Source organism: Dipodomys merriami, unplaced genomic scaffold (genome assembly GCF_024711535.1).
Source record: "Dipodomys merriami isolate MVZ:Mamm:240054 unplaced genomic scaffold, mDipMer1.0.p SCAF_1, whole genome shotgun sequence".
Lineage (NCBI taxonomy): Eukaryota > Metazoa > Chordata > Mammalia > Rodentia > Heteromyidae > Dipodomys > Dipodomys merriami.
The window spans coordinates 35,640,340-35,654,802 of record NW_027202270.1 but is presented as its reverse complement, the minus strand read 5'-3'; the positions used below and the strand labels follow the sequence as shown (position 1 = coordinate 35,654,802).

The 14,463-nt window shown below is 36.6% G+C and overlaps 1 protein-coding gene across 1 annotated transcript in view; it reads left to right on the top strand.

Moving 5' to 3' along the window:
- Positions 1 to 14,463, top strand: part of Ppp1r1c (protein phosphatase 1 regulatory inhibitor subunit 1C) — a 112,203-nt gene that overhangs the window by 58,935 nt on the left and 38,805 nt on the right. Inside the window, exon 3 of the mRNA XM_070031353.1 lies at positions 13,534 to 13,571. Within this exon, the coding sequence (XP_069887454.1) occupies positions 13,534 to 13,571 (38 nt within the window). The remainder of the gene's footprint in view (positions 1 to 13,533; positions 13,572 to 14,463) is intronic.

Here is a 14,463-nt window from a genome sequence, read left to right as displayed (position 1 = left end):
TTGTAGTCTCTGGTCAGCTTGAGGTCCTGTGGCTTGATTGGTTTCTTAAGTCGGTTGGTTGGAAGAGGCAGAAAAATGCTCTGCTTTACCCAAGATTTTGATATCCCCCTCCCAGGTTAGTTTTCTGGGAGGGTGGTCTGCTTTGAGAGTCACAAAAGAGGGGGATGTGGTTATGAGGCTAGGTTCTGGGTAGGGTTGAGGCCTTTCAACAAACAGTAGCTTTTCCCTGGGGCTATTTTGTGATAGAGCTCACAGCGCCCAGCCTGGAGCCATTCTCAGGGTTTCTGTTTTTCAATTGATTGTGGTGGCTGCTAGAGGGAGGGGCAGCCTCTGGCTCTGGTTACCCAGTGACGCTAGGCACTCCGATGGCTGGCGCCTGAGCTGGGTGACTTTTCCCTGGATGGAGCTGAGTCTGGCAGGTCACTTCGGCGTTAAGTTCTTGTGACCTGCTAAATGACTCGTTTTATTCCAAGGCCTGAGCTGGAGCTAGCAGCAACTCCGAGCTTTGTCGGTATCCAAGATGGAGATCACCGGTGCTGGGGGGGGAGGGGTGGCCTTCCCTCCTCTGCTCCCTGAGGAGTGAGGATGTCGGGCTTGTACTCACGCCGAGTCTTGGATCCTGGGTCGTCTCTGGTCTGCAAACAGCAGGATGAAGATGTTCGCTCCTTGTCGGTTCTTGTTGGTGTTGAGTAGAATCCGCTCGTCCGCTGCGTCTGGCTCCTTCGTCCCCGACTCTCTGTGTCTCAGGTATGACTCCCGCGGCGGTGGTCGCCGCCGCGACCCCGCCGCCGGAGCGGCAGCTGGTGCGTTTCCTTGGCTTCCCCTCTCTTGTCTAACTCTCTGTCCTGTGATGGTACACTTGGTGTGATTCTCTGGCTTAGGACTGTTCACTGGAACTCTAAACCTACTTTCTATGCGAGAGCTTGTTCAGATTCCAGCTTCTCCTCCGCCATCTTCCCGGAACCCTTTGTCAATTCTTTTATTTAAAAAATTGTCCTTATCATGTGGAGGCCTATTCAGAGATTGATGGCTTACATCTTTTTCAGGTGTTTTCCTACAAAAGTATCAAAGCTTTAATTCTTACATTAAGACCTTTATAGGTGGCCTATAATCCTAGCTATTCAGGAGTTTGAGATCTGAGGATCATAGTTCAAAGCCAGTGGTGCAGGAAAGTTTGTGAGATTTACCTTCAATTAACTACCAGAAAACCAGAAGTGGTGCTGTGGTTTAAAGTGGTAGAGTGCTAGTGTTGAAAGAAAAGAACTCAGGACAGCATCCAGGCCCTGAGTTCAAACTCCAGGACTGGAAAACAAAAACCGAAAAAGATCTTTCGTCCTACTTAAATTAATTTTTATACAAAGTGAAAACTTGAAAATGTAGCTTTAGCCACCTATGTGATTATGGATAGCCAGTTTTCCCAATACCATTTGTTAAAAGGGATGTCTTTTCTTAAACTTACATTTTTGGTATCTTTGTCAAATATCAGCTTTGTTGTAGCTGTATAGAATTATGTTGAATTCTATTAGTCTGCATCACTTTTTTGTACTATTGGCTCTGAAATACAATTTGCAGCCTATTAGTGTGATATTCCAGCACTGCTGAATTTTAGAATTGAATTTTCTATTTTTGTGAACTGAAATTTTAATGGTGATTGTACTGATCTATAGATTGCTTTTCCATGGTAGGCTCCTTCTTATAATTCTGCTTCTTATATTAATTCTGCCAGTTCAAAAACATAGGAGGTCTTCCATCTTTTACTACCTTCCAGATGTTTCTTTGTGTTTTATAGCTTTCATTCCACAGATATTTGTCTCTTTTTTTGAGTTTATTCCTGTATATTTTTGAGGCTATTGTGAGTAGTTAGTAGATTTTTAGAATTTCTTTCTCAATCTGTTCATTATTAGAATATGGAAATGCTACCAAGGCAAGTTAATTTTCTAACTCTGTGAATCTCCTCTGAAGATGCTACTCAGTCTTTGTCCTCTTATAGTCCAAGATCACAGTCATGGCTGTGTCTTAATGCTCTGTTTCCTGAAAATTGATCTTTACTATCCATTTACAACTCCTTGCTAACGTGCTGTGGTTTTAAATTCTAATTGGGTCTTTAGGACAGAATTACCTTCTCAGAAGCTACTCTGCTACAGACCTTGTTTCAGTTTGGTCTTTTGGAAGCAAGCTGCTGCTTCTCTAATTCACTTTGTACTAGGCAAAACTCTGCTGATACTGTGCTAGCTCATAAGATCTCAGGATGGCATTCTTGCAAAAAGTCATTTATCTATCATACAGTCTTGATTAATTATTTGATTCTTCCAAGTCATTGGTAAATTAAATGGCAGTCTTGTTTAAATCAGATTTGCCCACTTGTGACTGATAAACTGGTACTTATAGTTTGCTATTAAAATGATATGTAAGACACTTGCACAACTGAGAAGAAAATACATTTTTAATATTAATTTTTTTCTACTTCATTCATCAGTTTCCCTGTACTTCACATACAACTTAGAAATACTGCCTTGTCAAAAAGAAAAAAATTCTGTCTTGTATTATATTACAATTTTTTTTGTCGGTTGTGGAGCTTGAACTCTGGGCCTGGGTACTGTCCCTGAGCTCTTCAGCTCAAGGTGAGCGCTGTACCACTTGAGCCGCACTGCCTACTTCTGGCTTTTTCTGTGTATGTGATGCTGAGGAATCAAACCCAGGCCCTCACGCATGCGAAGCAAGCACTCTACCACTGAGTTACCTTCCCAGCCCACAACAAGTTTTTTGACCAACATTAAAAAGAAACAAGTCAAAAGCATACTCACTGAATGTTTCAATAATGCTTGATATACAGCAGAGATATATTCTGCTGAAAAACAAATAAACACCTCAGCAGCCAAGCCTTTCAGAATCTAGTAAAACACATAAGCTGGATGTAAAACCTACCTACATTCATCTGCATATTTTCAATTTCATCAAGGAAATTGATAGGCTAAGATACAGCTTTTTTTAAAGTACAAGCTCAAGGGAATAGGAAAATAATAGAGATGGTATATATTCAGGATTGGGGCTTTTGATCTGCAACTTTGTTAGTATTTTCTGAGCACAATGTATTAATAATGCCTCCTGATAGAAAATTTAAGTTTCAGTGTTGACTAGTGATAAAGTCTGACTATGTAATGCTCAGTCACTTATTATTAACAGTAGATTAAGGAAAGTGAAGAATACAGATTTGGCCTTTAGAAACAGTATGGCAGCTGGAATGCTATGCTTTCATGAGGGGCTTTAGCAGTACAGAACTGCTCAGGGAGTTACATTAAAATCCCTAAAACTTATGCTTGGCTTTTCTTGATAGCTGAATATTATCACATCAGTTACAGAATTTCTACTAACAAAAATTTAATAAAATAAAAAAGAGTTATAAAGCCAGCTTATCCCCATGCTTTGAAAAGCTCTCATGGCTTCTATCATTAATTCAAGCTTTGATATAGAGGCATATGAAATTCTTACAGTTGTATTACATGAATCTTGCTACTTTAGAGAAATACTTAGACATGTCTTAATCATAAATATTACTAGCTCTGAGGGGTGAATTGTGATAACTAAATAATAACCTTTCCAAGTTTATTCCACTGTGTGAATACATATAAACAATTTGTTTTAGGTTATAAAAAATTATGATATGGGAAGTGGCGCTGTAGCTCAAGTGGTAGAGTGCTCACCTTGAGCTGAAGAGCTGAGGGACAGCGCCCAGGCACAGAGTTCAAGCCTCACAACCGACAAAAAAAAAAAAAAATTATGGTATGTTCTACATTTTGTTGATTGTAGTTAATATTTTGTAAAATATTTTAAAAATTAGGATAATGAATACTCAATATTTTTTTCAAACACTTCCAGAGAAAATTGTGATCATTAGTGGTAGATAGGTGATGTTTTTAGCATTTTTATTTTCTTTAGGTATTTGTAAAAAGGAGTTGTCATTCAACACAGTACTTTATGAATACAGCACCCCTAGATGAATGTCACCCCTCTTCACATTTACACCCAACCTTCCAAGCCGACACCTTTCCTCATTTTCTTAATTTTTAGGTTATGATTTGAATTTTTTGCCATTTAACAAAGCAATTTATGTATACAATGCATGTTGATAGATTATTTTTATTTTTATTTATTTATTTTTTTGCTCGTGAGGCCTGAACTCTGGGCCTGGGTGCTGTCCCTCAGCTCTTCAGCTGTTGACTAGCTCTCTACCACTTGAGCCTCAGTCCCACTTCCACTTTTTTCTGCTTATGTGGTGCTGAAGAATTGAACCCAGGGCCTCATGATGGCAAGCAAGCACTCTACCACTGAGCCACCTTCCCAGCCCGATAGATTATTTTTAAAGGATAAATTTGGTAGAAGTTAAAGCACACTATTTTGCTTAATATAATTTTTTCCAGTTCTTACGATTGCCTTACAAGTGGTAAAGTTTTATTTTGATGGATGAGTTGAATTCCAGTAGGTATATATACCACATTTTCTAGATCTATTAGTTCACTGAGAGGCATCTGGACTGAATCCTTATCTTGGCTATGGTAACTCATGCTGCAATGAATATAGTTGTGCTAGTAGCTTTAGTAAAGTCTTGTTTGTGTTCTATTGGAGTAGAGTTGCTGGGTGGCAGGAAAGCCCTATGATTGTTTAGTCTTTTTAGGTGCCTCCATAGTGCATTGGTTTCCCTCAATTGTTTATTTTTTTAATTTTATTTTATTTTATTTGTGAACATACTGTACAGAGGAGTTACAATTACATGGGCAGGCCATACAACGGACAAGGGTCTCATATCTAAAATATACTTGGAACTCAAAAAATTAAACCACCCAACAACAAATCCTCAAAGAAACAACTGCCCAATAAATAAGTGGGCGAAAGACTTAAAGAGAAGCTTCTCTGAAGAAGAAAGAAGGATGGCCAATAGACACATGAAGAAATGTTCAACATCCCTAGCCATAAAAGAAATGCAAATCAAAACAACATTGAGATATCACCTCACTCCAGTTAGAACGGCAAAAATCAAGAACTCTAACAACAACAGATGCTGGAGGGGATGTGGACAGAAAGGAACCTTACTTCATTGTTGGTGGGAATGTAAACTTGTTCAACCACTTTGGAAAGCAGTATGGAGGTTCCTCAAAAGACTTCACATAGATCTCCCCTATGATCCAGCAATCCCACTTTTGGGCATTTACCCAAATGTATACAAACAAGACCACACTAAAGCTACCAGCACAACTATGTTTATTGCAGCATTATTTACCATAGCTAAGACATGGAACCAACCCAGATGCCCCTCAGTAGATGAATGGATCAAGAAAATGTGGTATATATACACAATGGAATTCTATGCCTCCATCAGAAAGAATGACATTTCCCCATTTGTTAGGAAATGGAAAGGCTTGGAAAAAATTATATTAAGTGAAGTAAGCCAGGCCCAAAGAAGCAAAGGTCACATGGTTTCCCTTATTTGCAATATCTAGTATAGGTATGAGTCAAGCGGAAAAGGTCAGATAATGTGATGTTAGGAAAATGAACCCTTAAATATGTATTTTAATGTTTTCGTTTCTTTCATGCATGTGTTTCTAACGCATTTATAAGATTATTTCTTTGTTGCTTTGTATGTCCCTCCCCCACAGTGTAACCCCCGCTTTCACTATATCTGATGTCAGTATAACATGTGGAGGAGATGGGGACAAACAAGTCGTTTAAGGATTCGGGTGGACCTGTTGCAACAATGAGAAGTACAAAATGTCATGTCAAAACCAGCTTTACAATGTCGGTGTGGGGGGGGGGAGGGGGGTATAATTGGGTGGGGGGAGGGGGGTAAAATTGAGTGGGGGGAGGGGGGAGGCGGGGAAGGGAAGTGAAGGGTAAACAAAGGAGGAGGCTGCAATGCTTGGTAAGAAATGTATGCATTATCCTGCCCATGTAATTGTAGCCCTTCTGTACAGTATGTTCTCAAATAAAATAAAATACAATTAAAAAAAAATAAAGATCAGAAATGTTAAAAAAAAAAACAAAACAATTACATGGGCAGGATAATGCGTACATTTCTTACCAAGCATTGCAGCCTCCTCCTTTGTTTACCCTTCACATCCCTTCCCAGCCTCCCCCCTCCCCCCCAATCCCAATCCTTCTCCTTCCCCCTTCCTTCCCCCCCCCCCCCCCACCGACGTTGTAAAGCTCGTTTTGGACATGACAACTTGTATTTCTCATTGTTGCAACAGGTCCACCTGTATCCTTAAACAACTGGTTTTTCCCCATCTCCTCCACAAGTTATACTGACATCAAATATAGTGAAAGCAGGGGTTATACTGTGGGGGAGGGACATACAAAGCAACAAAGAGATAATCTTATAAATGCGTTAGAAACACATGCATGAAAGAAAAAAACATTAAAATACACATCTAAGGGTTCATTTTCCTGACATCACATTATCTGACCTTTTCCGCTTGACTCATACATATACTAGATATTACAAATAAGGGAAACCATGGGACCTATGTTTCTTTGGGCCTGGCTTACTTCACTTAATATAATTTTTTCCAAGTTTTTCCATTTCCTAACAAATGGGGAAATGTCATTCTTTCTGATGGAGGCATAGAATTCCATTGTGTTTATATACCACATTTTCTTGATCCATTCATCTACTGAGGGGCATCTGGGTTGGTTCCATATCTTAGCTATGGTAAATAATGCTGCAATAAACATAGTTGTGCTGGTAGCTTTAGTGTGGTCTTGTTTGTAAACATTTGGGTAAATGCCCCAAAGTGGGATTGCTGGGTCATAGGGGAGTTCTTTTTTTTTTATTGTATTTTATTTTATTTTATTTGAGAACATACTGTACAGAGGGGTTACAATTACATGGGCAGGATAATGCATACATTTCTTACCAAGCATTGCAGCCTCCTCCTTTGTTTACCCTTCATCTCCCTTCCCAGCCTCCCCCCTCCCCACCACCCAATCATATCCCCCTCCCCCCCCCACACCGACATTGTAAAGCTGGTTTTGACATGACATTTTGTACTTCTCATTGTTGCAACAGGTCCACCTGAATCCTTAAACGACTTGTTTGTCCCCATCTCCTCCACATGTTATACTGACATCAAATATAGTGAAAGCGGGGGTTATACTGTGGGGGAGGGACATACAAAGCAACAAAGAAATAATCTTATAAATGCATTAGAAACACATGTATGAAAGAAACAAAAACATTAAAATACATATTTAAGGGTTCGTTTTCCTAAAATCACATTATCTGACCTTTTCCGCTTGACTCATACATATACTAGATATTGCAAATAAGGGAAACCATGGGACCTATGTTTCTTTGGGCCTGGCTTACTTCACTTAATATAATTTTTTCCAAGCCTTTCCATTTCCTAACAAATGGGGAAATGTCATTCTTTCTGATGGAGGCATAGAATTCCATTGTGTATATATACCACATTTTCTTGATCCATTCATCTACTGAGGGGCATCTGGGTTGGTTCCATATCTTAGCTATGGTAAATAATGCTGCAATAAACATAGTTGTGCTGGTACCTTTAATGTGGTCTTTTTTGTAAACATTAGGGTAAATGCCCAAAAGTGGGATTGCTGGGTCATAGGGGAGTTCTATGTGAAGTCTTTTGAGGAACCTCCATACTGCTTTCCAAAGTGGTTGAACAAGTTTACATTCCCACCAACAATGAAGTAAGGTTCCTTTCTGTCCACATCCCCTCCAGCATCTGTTGTTGTTAGAGTTCTTGATTTTTGCCGTTCTAACTGGAGTGAGGTGATATCTCAATGTTGTTTTGATTTGCATTTCTTTTATGGCTAGGGATGTTGAACATTTCTTCATGTGTCTATTGGCCATCCTTCTTTCTTCTTCAGAGAAGTTTCTCTTTAAGTCTTTCGCCCACTTATTTATTGGGCAGTTGTTTCTTTGAGGATTTGTTGTTGGGGGGTTAATTTTTTGAGTTCCAAGTATATTTTAGATATGAGACCCTTGTCCGTTGTATGGCTAGTAAAGATCTTCTCCCAATCTGTGGGCTTTCTATTGATCTTGCTAGCTATGTCATTTGCCCTGCAGAAGCTCTGCATCTTTATGCAATCCCATTTGTCCAACCTTTCTTTGATTTGTTGGGTTTCCCTCAATTGTGATAACTAGAATGTGCTTAAAGATCTGCAAGTAAACACACTAGATGGTCAAAAAATACACTGGGACACAATAAATTATACAAGTCTTTAGGTCTTTTTACACAGTGAGACCAAAGGAGCATATTCTTAGGAGAGGAACCCAATAGCTATGTGCATCTGATCATATAAAATAATATTTATCGAAATGAACTCCAGGAAATGGAAATGATAACTTATTTCTATGCTGGGTGCCTGATGGCTTATACCTATAATCTTAGCTACTCAGGAGACTGTCATTTGATGATCATGATTGGAAGCTAGCTGGGGCAGGAAAGTCTGTGACTTTTATTGCCAATTAACCACGAAAAAGCTAGAAATAGAACTGTGGCTCAAGGTGGTAGAGCACTAGCCTTGAGTGAAGACGCTCAAGGACAGTGCCCAGGCCCTGAATTCAAGCCCCATGACTGAAAAATAATAATAAAAAAACAGTTCCTTTCTTTGTTGCTATTTTTCTTTTCTTTTTTTTTTCTTGTTTGCTCATTTATCTGTGTTTAAGAAAGTAAAAGGGGACACAAATGGTGGGACAAAGGACAAAAATACAGTTGACGAACTCATTGGAAACTGTTGAAAATGAACTATACAAAGGAATGAACTACACAGAGGGAAAAACTGGGGAGAGTAAGGAAAGGGGTGATATTGTCCAAAGAACTGTGCTTTTTATCTGACTTATATAACTGTAAATCCTCTGTATATCACCTTTATATTTACAATAAAAATTGCATGAAGAACAAAAGAATATTATCTACTCAGACCACATTTACATCATTCATCCACAATACTGATAAAATAAATTAGCTTTATGATGCTGACAAGTTAGAAAATTACTCTGTTCTCTTTCTCTGGATTACTTGAAAAGATGGGACCCACTGCTAAAAGAACACCTTGCTCACTGATCATATTGTCTCTTGTTTGTCATCTTGTATACCATCATACATACTGATAGTGGTTTTGTGAAATTCAGTTCTGTTCTAGTGAGTTCTACATGCCTTGTAGTATCTGACTAACCATACTACCTTTTCTTCTACTCACAGTTGATTGTATATTTCAAATCAGTATGCCAGATGTGGGACCTTTGTGCCAAACCAACTGGATGTTACTTCCTTCTCTGTTTCAATCTGCCATTTAAAGGAAATTGAGGAAAGGAAATTATCCCCTTCATTCTAGGATTGGTATTTCTGTTTTGATCTTTAGGTATGAAATTGACTGAAATACAAAATATCATATGCTGTGTGAACCAAGAAACAAATAGTTTACATATATTCTCACAGAAGTAATAAATTTGGGGAGGTTATTATTTCATCATCACATTTATTCTATTCCTTGAAGCTACTTTGTAAAATTTATGGTTAAGACATGACATCTAAACATTTGTTTCTATATTAACTAAAATACTAAACTTTATCCTAACATATTATGTAAAATAAAATTTTAATTGTTGACAACTGACTAAAATAAAATTCCTCTCTGCTTATTAGAATAACCCTTTAAATGAGCAAACTGGAAAAGAAAAGCTGTATGTCTGATTCTAAACAAATTTTTTTACTCTCCATAGAGATAATTGACTGCTTTTTGTCTATGGCTTTATCTTTTCAGTTATTTCTTTTTATATTTAACCTGTTATTGCCCTTGCTTTTGAACAGAGATCTTTGAAGCATTATTTTACTTTGATCTACTTTGATCAGAAAGTTCTCCAATTTCCTCTCAATTGACTTTTCACATTTCCAAAATAACTGCTTAAAATAAAGGCTCAAGTGATACTCTATTATTGAAAACCACCACAACTCAGCCACTTTTCAGTTTGTTCTAAGAAATTAAATCTTTCCTTACCTAACTGCTCTATTTAAATAACCATAAATAGGGTATTACAGCCAATAACCTGTATCATTTGTGGTTATGGTTTTATTGTCTGAGTTTTCTATAAAAGAATGTATTAATATTGTCATTATCACTTATTTTTGCTTCTTCATATGTATGCATATGTACACATATATATACATAAATGAAATATATATATATATATATACAGGATATGTAGCACATATATTCCCTGATATCTTTCCAATCTCTACAAATTAACAAACAACAGAACAAAGTCACATGCCCTTGTTTTTATTCTGATTTCCATTTTTAACATTCAGGCAATATTTTCTGGAATTTGAGTGTCTGCTGCATTGCCTGAGACTTAGAAAATGACTTTAACATAGCAATTTCAGGTTTTTCTTTAATGCGTTTGCAAATCAAACATTTTTTTGTGAACAAGAATTTATTTGTCACCTGCCACAAACAGATAGTCCCTCCTATTAGATTTTGAATACAGACAATCAGCAGATAGTACTCTTTGTGTTTTCCTTATTTTTATGTCTATTCATTTTGTTACATTCAGATTTTTTTTGGTCTTCTCTATTTTCTTTTCTTAGACTTTATTTATTTAGATTTTAAAAATTACAACTAGTTTTCTAAAGTCTGATGAGATCTCATCCCTGTTTCTGAGGATATTGGATACTAGATTTTGCAGTTTATGTGTCCTGGGATTATCCTATTTCTTATATGAACTTAAATATATCAAAAGTGTTTTAACTAATCAGTAATCACAACATTTTAGAGCATATCGCTCTAATACTTTCACCATCATCTTTGGTGAAAGTATTTACTCAAATGTGCTACTTATAATGATTATAAGATGTTGATTTACAATACTTTCTCCAAGCCAGGAATTTCTTTTTTCAGACTGAGTGGGTCTTGAGAGATAAAGGCATATAGATGGATAAAGCTGGAACAGTCACAGTAGCCTTTTCCAGAAAATTGATAAATTTCTGACAGTATAAACTCAGGTTCATGTGGTTACTAGGCAGATATTTTATCCCTTGAGTCACACCCCCACCTCTTTTTGCTTTGGTTTTGTTTTTAAGATAAGTCTCTTTTGCCTGGAGCTGGCCTTAGATGAGGATCCTCTTATTGCTGCTTACAAAGTAGCTGGCATTATAAGACTGGGCTACCATGCTCAGCCTCATTTGTAAATTTTAATGATGAATCATCAGCCAACAAATCTCGCACCAGTTAATAAACTGGTTTAGTTCAACTTTTCTCTGAAGTAGTATTATTTTTCTTGTTTCATGAGAAATACATAGATTTACTCATATTTTGTGGAGAATCAAGCATTTCTGAACACTTCCAAATTTAGCTACTAGGTCATAATTTGAAGCTTTAAAAAGAGCAGAGTCACTATAAACATCATCATGTTGTTTGAGTACAAAGAGCTGGACAGACCTGTGTGTGCTTTTATAGTTTTCCTCTTTTGGTTCCAAGGTTAGTGGTACAAATGACGAAGAACCTTGTGTTTGCGTCTGTTTATTGTCTCTTGTACCCTATGAACACATAGTGTTGCGTATGTTTATGTGAGGTATTTGGTAGATAGAAAAGATTAGTTTCCCCAATTTAATCACAATCTATTAAAGAAAAAAAGAAATAATAGTGTCTCTCAAACTCTTTATTTTCATCTTTGCTCATTCTTTAGTCTGAATCATAATGACTTGAAAGTCATTCAGTTTTCACTCTTTAGTTTCAAAATAGGACTACAGACTGAATTTCCCTTCTTTTGCTTTCATGACATGGTTGATATTTATTACAATAATTCAACAAAAACATTTTCATTCAGCCATTTTTAATAAGTATAGTTTTCATCATTACCTCAGAAGCACAATTTCGGTGTATTTTGTAGTAAGATAATAAAAAGTAAAATGCAAAGCTGAATGACTAGACCCAATTTTGGTCCTAAAATATTAGGTTATGTGTCCTGGGTAGAATTTTGAAAATTCCTAAAGCATTAAACAAGTATTAAGAAACCCCATTGTCATTAGCATTGTAATTGATCACAACACAGGATAATATTTCATATTTAATTACACTGTGATAGTAAAAGTTTTCACATTGATAAACAGAATTGCACAAGTTGGTGTAACTTAATATGTTCATTGCTGCCTGATGCTGAGCTGCCTGATCACCTGCAGTGATTCCATTAGACAATTGTGATTACTATCCTAAATAAGTTCCTTTCTGCATTCCCTATAAAAAAATTGGTATGATTTTCTATAAAGTAAAAAATTCCAAGAACCAGCTGAGTGCAGTGGCTCACATCTGCTAGTTTGGCTACTCAAGAGGCCTAAGATCTGATGATTGCATTCAAAGCCAGCCCAGAGAAGAAAGTCCATAAGACTTGAGCCACATAGCTTAGGAACAATACTTGAGTTCAAATCCCCAGGACCAGCACAAACACACACACACACACACACACACACACACACACACACACACACACACACACACACACACACACACACAACCAAAATAGATATATAAAATAATAGTTATATGAAAAGAAAACAAAAATGGTTATATAAAAAGAAAATAAAACCAGATGAAGATAAAGCAGAGTGTCATCTAATAATCCAGAGAAAAATACAGATAGCATAAATCTTTATATACATTTACATATATTTCCCATGTATACTTATCTGTCTTTTATAAAATAAAAATATTGTGTACATAGTTTTAAAATATTTTTCACCTATATAGTATATATTTTCATATTCATTACTACACAGGTATATAATTTATCTTTAAGAAGATGCTCATTAATGAACTTCTCATTATCTTTAGACCACAGACTCAATCTTTTAGTTATGAGAAATGACATAAAGAGCCAGGATAACATAGTCAGATCAAAAAAGCCATGAGGCAGAATTCTTGGAAAGTAAGAAGGAAAGAAAGAAGCCCAGCCCAGAACACTGCCCTTTGTAAAAGAGTCCTATGTGAATACTGTTTCCAGACTCTTTTCTCAAAACCCTTTATACTGACTATTATAGGATAGGTCTGAATGAATGGTGGGGATTTTTCTAGGGATCATTTGAGGGTGGTTGTTACTTTCCTTGTAGTGATGATAATTATCCTGGAAAGTAAAGGAGGTTTGTCCTGGATAGTGACAAAGTTGAAGAAAGTTGGCCGATACTCTATCCAATAGACAGTGGGAAAATCACAGGGAAGAAGAAATTGCTTTTGCCTTGACACAATGAAGTTCATAACATGAATGGGTGTTCCCGGTTATTTCCCTGGTCTGCATTTGAATGAATGACAGGCATTTGGAGATATCAAGAGGAAAGCCTTTACATGCTTTACTCCTCTGAGAAAAGGCTCCTTCTGTCTCCTCTCCTCAACTGTAAGCCATAGTTGTTACAGAAGCAGAAGGCAGTTACTACATTATCTGCATTATCTGATGTCTTATTCAAATGTTACAAGGAAGAATATTAGATTTCTAATAAATTATACCTATTTCTCTTTCAGAAATAGATGACAAGAGGATGAACAACATACAAGGAGAAGTAAGTCCCCTTTATATAATTGTATTTAATTCAAGAATACAATTCTCTTGATTTAATGTGATAAAAATGTAATATGGAACTGTTATATAAAAATTAGGGTTTTTTTAACTAAACTGAAAAATGGTGTCATTAATAGCTCTATTTGATTGTTACCTTGATTATCTGATGCAAAGAAAGCTCTTAAAAAACTTAAAAGATTCCCTTTAAAACATCTGGGGTGAGCGAAGAAACTGGAGTGTAGGAGGATAAAGTCTCTAAAGCTTGGGTATCCAGAACTAAGGAGTTCATTCACATACGAAGTCTACAGTAGTCATTTGTACCTCCTTCACACCTATCCAGGAAGTTCAGATAGAAAATAGCAACCTGGGTTTCCAAGGTGAACTGATAAAATAGAATGTAGAAAATATGAAAGGAGCAAACTTGTACTTAGAAATGTAATAATTATTAAATCGGATGCTCTGTATGCTTAATAATCTTTTCCTACATAAGAGCAAGCATATAATAACAAAATACCAAATAAACAAAATATATAAAATACCAACTAACATCTCATAAGACTTTTAAAAAATCTGTGACATATTAATATGGATTTATATGAAATGGCAAGAGTGATTGCTTCTCAAAACCAACCTGACATTACTGAAGCAATAGAAATCCCCTTCAAATGTCAATTACTCAAACATTTACCACTGATGTAGAGTCACCTGCCTTCACTGTGCAGTGTCAAAGCATTCTACTGTGAAGAAATTTGTTTACACTGCTCTGAGGTACAGTGCAATTGCACAGTACTCACCTGGTATGCCTGAGGTCTTGACTTTGATTCCCAGCACTACAAAAATAATTTTAAAAAGAATGAAGTTTATACTCTGCTCAGGTGATATGTGTTCAACAA